Genomic DNA, 18,031 nt, shown 5'->3' with positions numbered 1-18,031 from the left:
AACGTGATAGATTTATATTGGTCACAATGTAATATAACTATAAGAGTTACTGCAAGTTGGTGGAACAACAGATATATGTTGGGAACTGCAACGATATATTAACTGCAAAAATGGGGAAAGGAAAAATAGCTATTAAAAGAGCTTTGTTCGTTCTCTTACATGACATTTTTCAGAAAACATAATGGACACTAGCAGGCAGGGGGGGATTCTCTTCTGCTGAGGCTACAATCACATTATTTACGTGACGGCAGAGCAAGCCAATAGAATTTTGAGGGTTAGATTTAGTCCACTTAGATTTAAGCGGGGGCAAGACTAACGCGTGAGGGACCGCCCTTTCAGTTCTATTTTCCGTCAGAAGGGGGTGACAAGTTGTTGAATGACGTTTACTTTACCCAATAAGAAGATAGGAGGGGCTGTGCATATTCTGACTGACGGTCAAACGATGCAATCAAACATTTTAGCACAAAAATTAAAGTACATAAAACATTTTCGCGATGTCCTCGCCCTTTGAGATAATGTCGGCAGATTATGAAGAGAGGTAAGGCAACTGGGATTTTACGATCTTTATTTGTATATTCGATCTAATATGCATTCTCGTTGTCAGTCTCCGTTGACATTCGGCTTAGAAATGTGGTTTGAAATGTTTTTGTCGATTGTATTCTTTGACGTTGTACATGAGTTGTAAAATAAATGTACCGGCGTTAGCCTGTGAGCTCTTAGCTGCTGGGCCTGCTCGAGAATAGGCTATTGCATTTTCAGACTCTCCAGTTCGAGGTTCATGAAGGTTCATCGCTATTTTTGTGCCGAATATGGATTGAATGCCTCCACTGGTCAACCCAGCAAACAGAACCGCTAACGTTAGCATGTGGCTCCCGTTTGATTATTTTTGGGGAATGTACCAATTTATAACGTTCCATGAACGTTATTTTAGGTTTTATTTACTATAAACATAAGCTAACGTTCTAGGAACCTAAACATTTTCGTTTGGAACTCTGTACCTACAAATTGTCCAGTTGATTTAGTGCTCCAAGACCACTGACCGCTCGACACAAAACCTCTTACAGTATGGCCCCGAGTAAAGCCTGCTCATTCATTAGCACATGATTCAAATTGGATCGGCGAGCTTTCTGTTACCAAGCAGGCTGCTTATTTATCTTTTCTATTATAGAAATGTAGCTATGATTAACGTGCACGCATAATGTCGTGTTGCCTTGTTTGATCTGCTTGTTCTTATAACTCTGACAGATTTCTGAAGTGGTGGACACAGCTGTCATGCATGCATGTAAACAGTATGAGGCTAATTGTTGGACATTTCTTTGCAGACCTAGAGACAATGGCCCTGAGGGCATGGAGCCAGATGGAATCATTGAAGTGAGCATTTTTCACAATGAACTGTTTGTTACATTTTGATTTGCCCTGCATGTCTATCTTGGCACAGGCCAGCTGTGAGAACCGTTGGCACTAAATGTACTTTCAGTTGTTTTGATTGTCTTGTCCTCACAGTAGGGGTCAGCTGATCTTTATTTGAAGAACTGCCAACTTGTTATATCCTTATTATGCATTCAGTGACAACTAGCTAGTATAATTTAATTTCAGAGTGAGATGTAATGAAGCTCGTCTTGATCATCCTCTAATAATGTTTGTTCGCTGTAACTGTAGAGCAACTGGCATGAGATCGTGGACAGCTTTGATGACATGAACCTGCGTGAGACTCTACTCAGGGGAATCTATGCTTATGGTTTTGAGAAGCCCTCTGCCATCCAGCAAAGGGCTATTCTTCCTTGTATCAAGGGTAAGATGATATCACGTTATTAACACTCATGTCCTGTTGAGATTGATAATTGTAATTCAAACATAAAAACAGAGCCAATGTAACATACAACGCTGCACCAAACACCAGTCCAAGTTTCAAAAAATTATAATCCAGTTGTCCAAGTACGAAGACCCAAAAATATACAAAAGAAAAGAAATGAGTATGCACTCAAAATAGGAAGAAAAAAAAAATACCCTCTTCAATATATTTATACAGAGGCCCCAACAGAGCAAAAGATGTTTAGCACTAATGAAGGGGTGATCCCGAAAACATTTGCTGCTGCACTTCGCTTTTTGCACATCTTTTGCTCTGTTGGGGCTTCTGTATAAGTACATTTGAGTTTTTTTCCCTATTTTGAGAGTGGACTTATAATTTTTTCCCTAATGTGTAATAATATACTGTACATATAAAGTAAAAATCTTTTAATTTGTTCCTCTGACCTGAAAATCCAGTTGGCTGATAATATTGATACTTTAACTCCGTTTTATCACAAATTAGGCTTGCACTTTTTAAATATTTCCAAATAACAAAACAACAATGAGCAGTTTGTTCTGCTACAGTGTGTACTATAAGATTTTAGCGGGTAAAATGTATTGAATTTAGTCATGTTTTACATCTGGGGTCTCATAAGACCCCAAACAGAAATAATGAAATATGTTTATAAAGGGCATTTGATGCATGTTAAAGGAATAGTTTATCCAAAAAAATTCTCCCATAATTTACTCGCCTTCATGCTATCCAAGGTGTGTATGACTGTCTTCTGCAGAACACAAATGAAGATCTTTAGAAGAATATTTCAGCTCTGTTGGTCCATAAAATGCAAGTGAATAAATACCAACCTTTGGAATCCCAAAAAGTACATGTAGCCATCATAAAAATAATCCATACGACTCCAGTGGTCTAATTAATGTCTTCTGAAGCGAAACACTAAATGTGTGTAAGAAATAGATCAATATTTAAATATTTTTATTTTACAAAATTAGTTTGCTTACAGCCAGCTTGAGGATTGTACGTTGACGAGGGTGTAGTTCAAACTGCCTCTCGCATGATGTAAGCGTGTTAGCCTCATCTGCATAGATATTCATACATAGATCCCTTATTGGCAGCCGTTTCAATGGACTGCAATACTGTTTCCACACAAAAGCAGTTTATGCAGTGGTCTGAGCAAGGAGCTCGGTCTGAGGCATCTCCTCTATTCACTTGCATTCAAACTGCCCTTCTTTTTCACCGTTCCAAGATGGCGCTGCAACTGAGGTATTCAACCTAGCCGAATGAGGCATCCATGTATGATTCTCTATGCTCCTCTGTTGTAAACAACACTGCGCTTCCGTATTTTTTCGTATTCCACGTATCTGTTCGAGGTTGAACTTGCCAACGTGCTTCACCTCGACCCTCGTTATCAATTTAAATATTGATCTATTACTTATTTATTTTTAAAAAGGCAATATGTGCCTTTTGAAGCTTAAAAAATGTGGCACCCGTTCATGTGCATTTCATGGACCTGCAGAGCTGAAACTATTCTTCTATAAATCTTATTTTGTGTTCTGAAGTTAAAAAAAAAGTCATACACATCTGTGATGTATGAGGGTGAGTAAATTATGAGAGAATTAAAATTTCTGGGTGAACCATTCCTTTTATGTTGAAATTTTCTTTACAATCAGTTCTCATTAAGTTTAAATTTAGTTGTTCAATGTTAAGCATGTTTTTAAGCAATTACAGCAGCGTTAGTATAATGTCTCTGATTCCTTAAGTTGCTCAATTTTAGTGCATAATTGGTTGTCCTATCCTAATTTCATTTGTGATTTAAGCTTTGTGGCTTGCAAACTGCAAAATGATTAGCTTTTACTAAATACTGCAAAAAAATACTAAATCATATGCGAAATGATTCATGCAAGGACATGCTTAGTTGGCTTGCTCATGGGCACAATTGTGATTGGTATCTCAGTAACTCATGGATGAAACTGCACCTTGGGTGGTAGCTACCCAGAACCATAACCATTAGTCTAATGTCACCCAAATTCTTGAATATTCTATCCTATCCATCTATACATGTGTCCACTTCTTTCACTGTTGTCTGTCTCTCCACACCAGGATATGATGTCATTGCACAGGCCCAGTCGGGCACTGGCAAGACTGCCACCTTTGCCATCTCCATCCTGCAGCAGATTGACATGGAACTGAAAGGAACTCAGGCCTTGGTCCTGGCACCCACCCGTGAACTGGCTCAGCAGGTTAGTAGTGTCTCACTGTTCACTTGTTGGTTCACATCAGGGCCCAACATTTAAGCATTGTGAAGTAAAGTGGTTGTGTGTGAAAATCCCAGGAGATCAGCAGTTACAGAAATACTCAAACCAGCCCGTCTGGCACCAACAATCATGCCACAGTACAAATCACTGAGATCAAAACATTTTTCCCAATTCTGATGGTTGATGTGAACATTAACTGAAGCTCCTGACCCATATCTGTTTGATTTTATGCACTGCTGCCACATGATTGGCTGATAAAATAATCGCATGGATTGTTGGTGCCAGACAGGCCGTTTGAGTATTTCTGTAACTGCTGTCACACACAACAGTCTCTAGAATTTACTCCGAATGGTGCCAAAAACAACCAGTAGCAGCAGTTCTGCGGATGGAAACGCCTCGTTGATGAGAGACGTCAACAGAGAATGGCCAGACTGGTCTGAATTGACAAAGTCTACGGTAACTAAGATAACCGCTCTGTACAATTGTGGTGAGAAAAATGGCAGGTTGTTTTTGAGGCACAAGGGGGACCTACACAATATTAGGCAGGTGCTTTTAATTTTGTGGCTGATCTGTGTAAATGCAGAGACGTTGCACAACAGCAAAAACTGTCCATCTAGCGCAGGGGTCAGCAACCTATGTGGCATACATGCCACCATTGGCATCCAGAGGGGTAATCACTGGCCTTCATAATAATATCATTTGGAATGGAAAAATATACTGAATTAAATTAGAAAAATGAAAAATAAAAATAAGCATTTTCTCAACATCTATGGGGTCTAGAGCTTAAGACATGCATCTCCTTGTTTATGGAACTCATTGTCACAGGATGTGTGAAACCGTGAAAGTCTTCTGGTTTTTAAATCTCGCTTGAAGACCCATCATTTTAGGCAGGCTTTTATGTGATTGCTTTTGTGTTTGTATTATGTCTGTTCAGGCTGAAATAATGATTAATTGGTGTTTAATGTTATTGTTTTTTGTTCTTTTATTGTATTTGTAAGGTGTCCTTGAGTGTCATGTAAGGCACCTATAAATAAAATGTATAATAATACAAATAATAATAATGTTCACGAGAGGACTCTGATTTGGGGGATGTGGTTGGTACAGTGATTAACAAGGAGAATTAAAAATGGCATTAACAGTGAAATGGCCAGTAAAAATTAACAAGGAAAATTGTCCAAATAAAAAAAAAAATATATATATATTTTGTATGAACCAGGGTGCCAAACCCTGGTTCATACAATAACAGTCCGACATCAATCGGACAACTGCAAGGGAGGCCTCATGTAACATTGAGCCCCAGGGCCCTGCAGTATCTTGAAGGGATAGTTCACCCAAAACTGAACATTTTCTCATAATTTACTCACCCTCATGCCATCCTGTGTATGACTTTCTTTCTTCTACAGAACACAAACCAAGATTTTTTCGCTCTGCTCTGTAAACCTTATTAAGCAAGTGAATGGTGTCCAGACCATTTTATGCTCCAAAAAGCATTTAAAGGCAGCATAAAAATAACTCCAGTGGTTCAATCCATATCTTCAGAAGTGATTATATGCTTATTTGTATATGCAAATTAATGGTAACATTTTGGAATTTACATGTAAATAAAATCAAAATAGCATAAAATCCCAAAAGAAATGCATAATTGTATTGTTCTTCCTTCAGAGAAGTAGAAATGCAGCAGCAGGTCTATTAGGGCAAATTTACATTTTCAAGTCTGACATTTTGATAGAAAATGCATTCTTTTCCCACTGTTTACATTCACATTAGACTGGATTATTAGCTAATTATAAAATGATGAGCTCTGGATTTTCAATAACAGATTAAGAATATGAACTTTGTAATAAGTGACATAAGCCTAGGCTATATCACAAATATAGTAGGTTAATTTTTGTCACGATGTTACTTGGCTACTTATCTGGTCAGGCAAGTAAAAAAAAAAATGCACTTGGCCCTTCAAAAATCCATTTGTCCCGGACAAGCATAAATGTCAAACCCTACGCTTGCAACAGAACAATACTGTCACCAGTTCAGCTTTACCGCAGAGTTCTCATGATCTCTTTACTGTCACAAATAGGCACAATGTTTTGAAGAATTTCTAATTTTATGGTCAGGTTTTTAATGTAAATGTTGTGCACCTTAACCTATGTTACTTGTCAAGATAGAAAGTTGTCAGTGAAAACATTATTTTTCATACATTGCATTGCTTCATTACTATTACATTACTCAAAATTAAAATTAAATGAGTATGTTATATTAAGTTGTTATATTAGATATTTTTGCATTACTTTTGTATAAAATAAGTGACTTACGGCCACCATCATTGTGTCCTTGAGCAAGGCACTTAAATCCAGGTTGTTCCGGGGGGATTGTCCCTGTAATAATGCACTGTAAGTCACTTTGGATGAAAGCGTCTGCCAAATGCATAAATGCAAGTGTGGTGGGTAGGCTATTTCTCTAGAGCCATCTTTATTTTAGTATGGCTTTTATGTGGCATCTTAACACATTACCGCTGGTGCTGGTGTACAACACTGACTGTAATATCTAGTGGCTTGTGAACGTATTTGCCATCCATACACTCAGTGCATCCCAGACAATTTGGATTTGCCAAAAAAGTGTTTAGTTATGTATAGTTGGGCTAAATTGAGTATCGAGCTCAATAGCCAGTCATTCATTATGCACTTATGTAAATTGATTGTTAAATTGTTCTCAATTCATACAGATCCAGAAAGTGATCCTGGCTCTTGGAGACTACATGGGTGCAACATGCCATGCCTGTATTGGTGGGACCAATGTGCGCAATGAGGTCCAAAAGCTGCAAGCGGAGGCACCACATATTGTAGTAGGAACCCCGGGCCGCGTCTACGACATGCTTAGTCGCAAGTTCCTCTGTGAGTGCTGATTGGGATTTAGTACTGATTCAGTATGTCTTTGCTTCTGAATGTATGTGGAGATTATTTAATGTATATGGAGATTATTGATTTCACTTACATTTTCTGTTTTGTATTTAAAGGGATGATTCACCCAAAAATTATTAAAAGTTGTTTACTCGCCCTCATGTCCCTCCAAAAAGTACAGGAGCTTACAAAATTTTAGCAGAAAATACGGGCTGTCATGCTCCATAAAGGACAAAAAAATTTCTTAAAGTAAAGGGTATACTATATATAAATTGTGCACTTTATTTGAAGTCTTAAGCCATAAAGTATAGCTTTGTGCATATTTGAGATATAGCTGATAGCTTTGTGTGCGTTGTAATTCCTCACTAAGCTATTGAATGGATTAAGACTTGAAATTAAGTCATATATATATACACATTTATGGTGCTTGGCACTTTTACAGTACTTTGATGGAGCTTGACAGCCACTGTCAACTTGCATTGAATGGAAAAGAGCAGCGTGAATATTTCTCCTTATGTGTTCAGTGGAAGAAAACAATTATACCGGTAAGTACATGACAGTTTTCATTTTGTGGGTGAACTATTCCTTTCAACTCCCATGAACTTATTTGCATGTGATGCATGTATCTTCAGTGATCGATGATTGATTAATTGTATCAATTTCTCTTCCAGCTTCAAAGTACATTAAAATGTTTGTGCTGGATGAAGCCGATGAGATGCTGAGTCGTGGTTTTAAGGATCAGATCTATGAGATCTTCCAGAAACTTGGTACAAGCACACAGGTTAGATTACGAAACAGGCCATGTTTGCCGTTTGTGCTGTTACTGGGTAGAAAGCTGCTTTTTGCATAACTGGATTTGTGTAGATGAGAATCTGCTTTTGACAACATAAGGCAGTCAGAATGAGTCAACGGACTGAGAAAAAATATTCATTTATGTAAACATGGCATGCTGTTGCTTCTTTGAGTTAAAGCTCATTTCCACCACCTCCTATTATTTCATTTAGACTGGGAGAGGGTGCTGTAATATTATTTAGCATTTTAGGACACCCAACTCTGTGAGATCACCGATTCCTTAACTCATTCTGCCATTTGACCTCCAGGTTGTGCTGTTGTCAGCTACAATGCCTGCAGAGGTGCTGGATGTCACTACTAAGTTTATGCGAGAGCCAGTACGAATTCTGGTAAAGAAAGAGGAGCTCACCCTTGAGGGTATTCGGCAGTTTTACATCAATGTTGAAAAAGAGGTACAATGCTGTGAACTTGATATTTATCTGTCTACCATTGTGATTATTTTATGCTAAGCAGCATAAATACCTTGCTCTAATATATATATATAATATGGCATATATAGTTACCAGGAGATCAGCAGTTACAGAAATACTCAAACCAGCCGAGCTGACACCTACAATCATCCATGCGATTATCTATTCAGCCAATCTTGTAGCTGCAGTGCATAGAATCATACAGATATGGGTTAAGGAACATTTCAGAATATTTCTTTAACTGCTGAACTCCTTGGATTTGGGATCTTTTGGGAGTTCATGGTTTGAACAGAAAAAAATCTACGGTAATGCAGATAACTGCTCTGCATAATTGTGGTGAGAAGAATATCATCTCACAATGCTATTCTGAGATGCGGGTTGGTGCTTTTTTGGTAGCATGAGGGGGACCTACACAATATTAGGCAGGTGGTTTTAATGTTGTGACTGATCTTGTATATGAACCGTGGACTGTAGAAAACACCAGATTTTCCAGGTGTTAAAATGGAAAGTTTTGTGTGTTCAGAAATGTGTATTGATTTTGAATGACTCTTAATAGGGTGAGTTTGATGTTTTGCCTTGTAATGTCTTAATTCTAGAGTGGCTAATGGTCAATACAATGGCATTTGCTATAATTAAATTGTATTACATAAAATAAGATACATGGAACACTTTTTTCTTACAACTTATTATATCAAGACAACTCTATCCATTGCCAAGACTGTCTGTTAATTTTGGAAACATCACTTTCATTAATTGGACAATCAGCTAAAGTAATCATCCAATGCTGAGCCTCTTAAAATGGACAACAATCAGCCTGGCCAATACATTAGTCTATTGATAATTTCTGCTGGTTATTAGTATGGTGTTTCTAACCTGAAGTGTGCGTGTCTTTGTATGTGTTCGTTCAGGAATGGAAGCTGGACACGCTGTGTGATCTCTACGAGACTTTGACCATTACTCAGGCTGTGATCTTCATCAACACACGCCGGAAAGTGGACTGGCTCACAGAGAAGATGCATGCTAGGGATTTCACTGTGTCAGCTCTGGTAAAGGCTCAAATTTATCAGTTAAAAGAGTTTTACACACAAGAGTTGTTCAAACTGTTACATAAGCACTTGAGGAAAGCAAAATAAATGTAACATTTTCAATGTAGGTCAGTACTGATAAAACATTTTGGGTTTTTTATGTCAGCAGAGTAGAATTTCATGTTTTTTGCAGTCTGAATGACTGCATGTGAATGGGTTATAATGTACCACACATTCAGAAATGATAATTATTTCATCATTTACTCAACCTTATGTCGTCTCAAACACATATAACTTTCTTTCTTCCACGGAACACAAACAAAAATATTTTAATGGCTATATGATGTCTGTTTATACATGCAATGAAAGTGAACGGTGACCAAACTTTCAAGCTCCAAAAAGGCAGAATATAGGTAATCAATAACACAGTGGTTTAATATGTCTTCTGAAGCGATTCGATCGGTTATGGGTGAGAACAGAGCAAAACATAACTCCTTATTTACTGTAAATGTTGACATCAGCAGTCACCTTGGCGATCATGATTTCAAGCTCAATTACACTTCCTAGTGCCATCAAGTGCTCTACATATGCTTCAAGCATTAGGAAGTGTAATCAAGGTTTAAATCATGATCGCCATGTTCTGGTCAAAGTTTGGTCAACATTCATTTGCATTGAATGGACAAACGAACATCCTATCTCCAATACAATATCTTTGTCTGTGTTCTGCAGAAGAAACATACAAGCTTGAGATGGCATTAGGGTGAGTAAGTGATAGAGAGAATGATCATTTTTGGGTGAACTATTCCTTTAAGATCTCACACTTCAATGTTTGTCAGTATTTTGGTCACCATCACTGAAGTCAATGTCTGTGTGTGAGACACTTCTATATCATTTTATATTCTGTCCCACATTGATTCCAGCACAAGCCCAAAGTATACTTCGATTTTGACACGAATGCTCATTGTCTGCGTACAGTCAGTCGATCGCGAGCCAAAGTATACTTACTCCATTTGACGATGCATGCATACACAGGCGGTTGGCGCATCTGCGCTACAACTTCACGAGACACCGGACAATTCCTTCAGACTTGAGTTATACAATTGCATGGATCTCCTGACCCCCTCACAAACGTGCTCTTGACATGCACATCCACTGTTGTTTTTACCTTTGTCTCTTGATGTTTAGTGGCAATTAAATAATCTTGCACTTCTTCGTGACAACAATGGCTCAAATGTGAGTGTTGTCACCTGGATACTAATTAGTGCAAATAATTCCAGGCACATTCCATGCGGAAGTTTACTTTTCAGCAAAAGTATTTTCCTATCCTTCATGTATAAATTTCAGCAATAATATATGCTCGCATTAGGAATGGACCTTATTAGAATGTGATTTCAATTCACTGTTCATTTAAAAGAGATTAATTATTCACATGTCTGAAATTTATATTATAATTGACCAGCGTGCCAATAAAACATAACATTTCATAGAAGTTGAAGAGTAGTTGAAGCTCTTACCATTTTGTTTGCTGTGTACATCTAATGGTCCATGAACAGTCTTTACATGTGTCATCATGGACTAAAGCCACAATAGAAGTGTGGGGAATTTCTTACTTTTTTTTTTTTTTGCATTTTTTGGGCTTTCTGACGGTCTGACAAGTGCTTATATAATAGTGCTTTTTATGTCTTTGCAAACGTAAGAAATGCATGAACAGAAACTAATTGGACATTTTAGTTTTTGAATATAGGTTTGGTGTGTTTCAGTGTGTTTTATTCATTGTGGTGTCTTACTCTTCAAGCATGGAGATATGGACCAGAAGGATCGTGACCTGATCATGAGGGAATTCCGCTCCGGTTCTAGCCGTGTCCTTATTACCACAGATCTGCTGGTGAGCACATACATCACAGGATCCCTCTTGCTTCAGTAGTTGTCTTCTTGTCCTGAATGAATTCCACTCAAATCTGGTTCAAATCTTGAGGTTACCTGACTTCTCTGACTCCTTGGCACTCTCTAGTCCTTTGGAGTAGTAATAGTATCTGTTATAGAAAGTGTGAATGTTTTGTGCTATGCCTGGGTCATTCCATCCCAGCACACTTTAATACAGTCCACACAAGATACAAATATAGATTAATTGTCAATGCAATTGCCAGTGATATTATTTGGAAGTGGAACAGAGAACACTTCAGGATGCTAGACTTGGTTTTCCTGTAACTCATTTTGTACAGCATGGCACTAGCAGAACCAAGGTAATAGGGCTGTAAATTGGATGTTTCATTACGATACAATCTTCTATAGATTTTCTTGGCCTGTGATCCGATATTTGCCAATACTTCAAAGTCTGCCGTGATCCGATTTCAATTTGATTCGATTCAATGCCTGCTATTGATATTCCGATTTAATGTGCATATTTTACACAATCAATTAAAAAAATGTTTGCCCTCAAATGAAACAAATTTAATTTTAATATTTGAATGAGCTCTCTGAAAAGTGCAAATTGTGTATCCACATTGGGACATCCACAACAAAATAAGGTACTTTAGATGTTGAAATAAATTATTATATACAGATAATAATATAAACAATAACGTCACACATAAGTGATCATCAATCATTTGATTACAGATTTTTTTTTTCAGTTTAATCCAATTCAAAGTCATATCCATGACTTATTTCCAACTGTCCGTGCCATCCACGGTTTTCTTGGCTACAACTTCCACAGTTTTAATGAACATTTCTGTTACAGTTAACTGGGATAAATGTTAGTAAAGCTGTTGGTGTGAAGATGTGTCAAAGTCTTATAACTGATGCTAGTGCTGGGCAGCAGGTGATTTCTCTTTCCCTCATTAGAGCTGTTCAGAATGTCTGCGTAGTCAAGAAATTTCACATGATGGTTGAAATGAAAACTGTAAAAAAAAAAAATTCTATATCGATATTTACGTGTTGTATCAATAACACTGGATCGTTGGTTATTTGATCGATGGAGCACACCACACACGTGCAGCTGATCAGATAGGGAGCGGCATTAAGACAAGCATGGTGAATTATTTTTATTTTCCTTATTCAGCCTTTGGTGGATTTACAACATATCTAACTTTAGCGTGTGCAGTATTGTTTGCAAAATCGCGATTTTTCGATTTAAAAAAAAATTGTGTCAACATTCAAATCCTAATTAATCGGAAAAACTGCCCAGCCCAGTGCCAAAATTACAATTAGTAACTATTTTTAGGGTAGTCTAAAACGATTACATTTACATTACTTCCAGCATAACTGTTTTATGTCACTTACATTACTTATGGCAGTTTCTAGAAATATGGATGGGTTCCCAGGGGCACTTGACACAAACGTGGTCATGCAATTTCGCCATTTTATAAACGGCGTCCTTGTGTGGTAAGAGATCAGACCAGTTATATTTGGGAATCAACATCTCAAAAATGGCCTCAAAGTTATCGCTAAAGCAAAAGTGCATTTTGAAGCCGAGTACAAAAGCAATTAATGAAACTAAAAAAATGTATGCTGCTAATGCATTTGGATTATATTGTGAATATGAAATGATGTGTATTTGGGCATTTTGATGCATTTGATGGACAAAACCCTTCCAAAACATGGTTATATTTCACACAGACTGATTATTTACATAAAATTTAAAATGTGTTTGTCAGGAGTAAAGAAAGTTAAAAAAACATGCAAACATAAATGCATTGAAATGCTTCTTTAGATTTGATGTAGAATCCTTTGCATTTGGCAGGATATGAACCATTACAAGGCAGAGTTTACATTGCACAGTGATGTTTTTTTTCCCCTGTGTCACCTTAAAAGTGAAATTCTCACAATACATCCAGGTGCCAAATGCTGATTTAGACCGGTTCATCTTCACCTGGCTTATGATGAGTATCAGGTCTGTGTGCTATTTCATAACCCTCTCCCTCTCTTCCAAAAACACTTGTAGAGTTACTGAACATTTATCGTAGTTAGGCTGAGTTAAAAATGTAAAGGATTTAAAATAAGAGAAATAATTCCATGTAAATAATAATTTACAGCCATTGCCTAATTAACATTATGTAATCCATAAGAAAGTAACTTTAGTCCGATTACGAGCATTTTAAAATGCAATTTGATCCTTTATAATATATAATACTTGATTTTCATAATTTGATTATGTAATCCCGATTACATGTACTCTGTTACTACCCATCACTGCCTAGGGAACACACAAACATGCACCAACGGTGCGCACGGGCAAGAAAATCTGGACCGCACACGGACCGTCCATGCAGACTGTGCTGATGACGAAATTTGCGTCATGCATACTGTACGTGTTACGATCAGCAACACGGACAACCAACGTATACTTTGGCCTCAAGTGTGTTGGTTCTCATTTTTTTTGTTTTTTTTTGCATGTCTTCCATTTCATTCATAGGCCAGAGGTATTGATGTCCAGCAGGTGTCTTTGGTGATCAACTACGACTTGCCAACCAACCGGGAGAATTACATTCATAGGTCTGTGTTTGGCACATTACTATCCACATCATTGTATAACCTTGATCTTCCTCAAAAAAATTGCCATAGAAGTTGTCATGGCATTAAAGACAAACAAAAAAACTATAAACTTGATTCTCAGTAGTCTGTCTTTATGAAGCAATGCAGTCATATTTCAAAAACGCCGTAACTACACATTTGAATTTGACTTAAATAGGGTGTCTTAGACTAAGATTTGTCCTATGACCAGACTAGATTGGCTCAACTTCAGTGATCCTCTGTGATATCTTTCTCAGGATTGGGAGAGGGGGCCGTTTTGGCAGGAAAGGTGTGGCTATCAACATGGTGACAGAAGATGACAAGCGTACGCTGCGGGACATCGAGACCTTCTACAACACTACCGTAGAGGAGATGCCCATGAATGTGGCTGACCTGATCTAGAGATTTATTAGACATGGTCTAGAGTGCCCCTCTCTCCAGCCCCACAATCTCTCTATATTCATATTTAAGCACTTCGGAATGAAGTAGGGGACATGCATTTCCCCTCTCTTCCACAATCGGATACTATTGATTTAATCTTCCAAAATATATATATCTATAAGATACATTTTATAAACCCCAGATGCTGAATGTGCATCTTTTTGTCTCCATCCATTTCTCATAATAAACATTGTGAAGTATGAGCTAGACACAGTCATGTGCTGGCGCTCAATTAGTCATCTTGGGCTGCTTTTATAGCTGGGAGTCCTAAGGGTTTTTTGGTGAGTAGCTGGACTGCAGGTTTTTTTTTTTTTTTTTTTTAACAGCTTCCAATATTGATGTACTTGGTAAAAGTGTGTTGACTTTTAAATTGACATGAAAAGCAGTGGTAAGAGTTTTTATTAAAAAAATATTTTTATTTAGATTTTTATTTTTTCAGAGCCAACTACTGGAAAATCCAAGTAGCTATTAGTAGTAGTTATTTGCTACACTGTTTGCTGTAAAACTATGTACAAGAGCTAGTCATATACAGTACAGCCTGGATATACAGTAGATATATGGAAGTCCTTGGTTTGATGAACTTGACTCAAGTGATGAAAAAAAAAAAAAGTGAGATGGACAAAAAGTAAACCTTACATATTTCAGCAATCTTGGGTTATTTTTTTTTTTCTACATTAAGTTATTTGTTTTGGTGAGGGGGGACTCCAATAAAGCAGCAGCCTAAATTGTCAGACTGTTTCTTTTCCTAATTATTAAATGTTATGATCAAGAATGATTGCAATGCATTAAGGCCGGAGGTTACCTTTTCCTTCCCAGACAGTTTTTAATATGAACAAATGTTGTTTGGATCCAACAAATGATTGAATTTCTTATTGAATTTGTCTAGCTCAAACTGCAAAGTCTCATTGGAAGGTGTACAGCAAACCTTCAAATTAAACTCCCTTAATTTGAAGATGTCCATTATAAAGTTGTTGATCATTTTGAAAACATCTGTTTAAACCAATCCTCAAATAAATGTTTAATCTCAGTTAAAACTATTCTGCTTATGTACAATAATTTAAAGGAATAGTTCACCGAAAAATGACAGTTCTCTCATCATTTACACACCCGCATGCCATCTCAGATGTTTCGAATATTTGTAGAAAAATATCTCAGTTCTGTTGATCTGTTCAGTGCAAGTGAACGGTGGGCAGAATTTTGAAGCTTCAAAAAGCACATAAAGGGGCAGCATAATTGTAATCCATATTACTATGTCTTCAGAAGAGTTATTATAGGTGTGGGTGAAAAACAGAGCAGCATTTAAGTTCACTATAAGTTCTCGTCCCTGCCCAGTAGTGAATATGCATGAAGAATGTGAATCCACAAAAACCAAAGAATATGGAAGTGAAAGAAGCATTTATTGCATTTATTATACAAAAAATGACTTCAATATGAATCTGTTTCTCACCAAAACCTATAATATTGCTTCAGAAGACATGGATTTAAACACTGGAATCGCATGGATTACTTATATGCTGCCTTTATATACTTTTTTGTGCTTCAAAGTTCTGGCCACCATTCACTTGCATTAAACGGGCCATAAGAGCTGAGGTATTCTTCTAAAAATATGTGTTTGTTTTCAGCAGAAGAAAGTAAGTCACACACATATTGGATGGCATGAGGATGAGTAAATAATTTTTGGGTGAACTATTCCTTTAAGAGGTCTAATTCATAAAAAATGTGCATAATGAATTTCGGTCTTTTTTTTTTTTTTTTTTAAGTGGACCTTTTAGCAGTTTTTCCCCTCATTTTGTATTTAATTATGAGGTTCAAATACAAATAATTTTTAAGCACTAATTTGTGCTAGATTAGTTTATCTGCTGGTATCTTAACGAGCACGCTATTTGATGCACTGAAATTTTTTCTAAAATACTCAAATTTTGGCAGTCTTTTTGAACATATGTTCAATATTCTGCGACAATGACTCTGCTGTCTGCTTTCTCTTCTGTTCTTCGTTGGAACTACCCGAACCCACCCTGTCTACGGGCCTGTAAAGCCACTTTTAAGTAAATTGTTGCCTTCATTCCAATGGAATAATTTGTGTACAAATGGATATATAAACTATTTACTCATTTGTTCTCGTGCTTCATGTAATTCCAAATGTGTTTAAATGCACTTTGGAACAAAAGTTACATTTGATAAAGATTGATTCAGACAAATCCATATTTTTGGAAGCCTGCTTGAACATGGACTCACATATGTTGCTCTCATAATTTATCCAACCAATAAATGTACATAAAGACGTACAACAAAGCTTGTCAAATCTGAGAAGCTGTAATACCAGTATTGAGCACTAGAGGGTGGGTCTGCACAACTCGTTCAGTTGACAACCAACATGCAGAATACACCGATCAGCCACAACATTAAAACCATCTGCCTAATATTGTGTAGGTCCAACCTGCATCTCAGACCAACCTACATCTTCTTCTCACCACAATTGTACAGAGCGCTTATCTGAGTTACCATAGACTTTGTCAGCTCAAAGAATATACAAAAAATATGATTCTGTTTGGGGGGGAAATCATACTTGCAAACAAATGGAATTGCTGCAAACTTCTGCTTGAAATTTTTAGTTTACTTTCAAGTTTTAAAATAAAAATGCATTTTCTTGTTTTGCACCTTGAAATAGACACATTTTTAGAATGTAGGCAAACATGTTTTGTCAAAAATTAACTTCAGAAATTAGTTTGCCATATGTGGCAGATATCATGTGGAAGAAGTTTGGCAGTAATGAGGGATTACTACTTTAAGAAACATTCAAATCAGCCATGAACTTATTACCAAACACAGTTTCAATCACATTTCTTCTTCACCACCTCATCACTACTTCAAGGCACCTTACCATACTTTTACAGTTTGAACACTTTTTATTGCACAGTGTAGGTGGCCTCACCGCTTCCCGTCGCTGCCTCCTGACTCTCCTCCCCAACCCCCCTTCCATGGGTAGTGTTTGTGGGGCATGGTGATTTTGCAAGTGGGAGGCTCATAAAGGACTGGCTGTGCTACCGGGCAGTGTGATGGATGGAGGGAAGGCCGCAGACTCCATTTACATGAGAACAGAAGCTGGAGAGCGGCTGAATAGAGGGGCTTTCAATCTGCTTGTCATTGAAAAAGCTTAAGAACTTTCTCCAGCGACTAACCAACCCCCTCCTCCTCCTCTGCCTCTCTCCCTCTTACTTTCTTCTTTCTTCTTAACCCCCTTTCCCCTCTTGCTGTCTCTCTTGCTTTTCTTCCTCCACTGTCCTCCTCCCCTCCCTCTGTCCATCGTTTTTTCTTTTCTCTCAAATCCCCCCCTTCATTTTCCTCTTGCTTTTATCTCAGACCATCCAATCTGTCATTCTGGATCTCTGCGTCTCTTGCACGTAAATGTTTGGCTTCTTTCAGGCTTTCTGTGGACTCTCTGGCTGTCTCACGAGACCCCCACTTAAATTTTGATTTGATTGTCAACACAACACCAGGAGACATCAATGTGTTTCCTCTCTTTATTCTCCAGCCCTTGCTTATAATGAGACTGATCCCATACATGAGAATGACTCATGCACAATAGCCCTGGCACACTCCATATTCAGCCTCCACATAAAGTAAGGTTAATTGTATAATAAGTGTGTGACAATGACCTGCGACAATGGCTCGAGTCAATATTGATGCCGTACAGTGAAGTTTGTAGAGCCAGGCTGTGAGCCTGCAGAAAACAGGACCTCAAGTGTCACACGCAAGATTTATAGCATTTTTGCTCTGGTTTGAGGTAAAACCGCCTGTTGCTCATCTATGAGATTTTGTCGTGTTTAATGAGCCATAG

General features: G+C 37.6%; 1 protein-coding gene across 2 annotated transcripts; it reads left to right on the top strand.

The window, feature by feature from the left end:
* The first annotated feature begins 445 nt into the window (after nt 1-445).
* Nucleotides 446-14,924, top strand: LOC127643144 (eukaryotic initiation factor 4A-I-like). Of its 2 annotated transcripts, XR_007970460.1 has the most exons (13): nt 446-538; nt 1,323-1,371; nt 1,660-1,792; nt 3,905-4,044; nt 6,779-6,947; nt 7,625-7,734; nt 8,054-8,197; nt 9,124-9,261; nt 11,036-11,125; nt 13,077-13,132; nt 13,440-13,546; nt 13,655-13,734; nt 14,010-14,066. XR_007970460.1 is itself a non-coding variant. In XM_052125734.1 (11 exons), exons 1-11 carry the CDS (start codon nt 495-497, stop codon nt 14,152-14,154), a joined length of 1,242 nt encoding a protein of 413 aa, XP_051981694.1. In that variant the 5' UTR covers nt 446-494; the 3' UTR covers nt 14,155-14,924. The 2 variants fall into 2 exon arrangements, 1 of the variants encoding a protein (XP_051981694.1); XM_052125734.1 differs by lacking the exons at nt 13,077-13,132; nt 13,440-13,546 and having other exon boundaries at nt 14,010-14,924.
* Nucleotides 14,925-18,031: the final 3,107 nt, after the last annotated feature.

The sequence above is a fragment of the Xyrauchen texanus genome, chromosome 4 (genome assembly GCF_025860055.1).
Source record: "Xyrauchen texanus isolate HMW12.3.18 chromosome 4, RBS_HiC_50CHRs, whole genome shotgun sequence".
NCBI lineage: Eukaryota > Metazoa > Chordata > Actinopteri > Cypriniformes > Catostomidae > Xyrauchen > Xyrauchen texanus.
The sequence above is the reverse complement of the archived record's forward strand: the minus strand, read 5'-3'. Positions and strand labels throughout refer to the sequence as shown.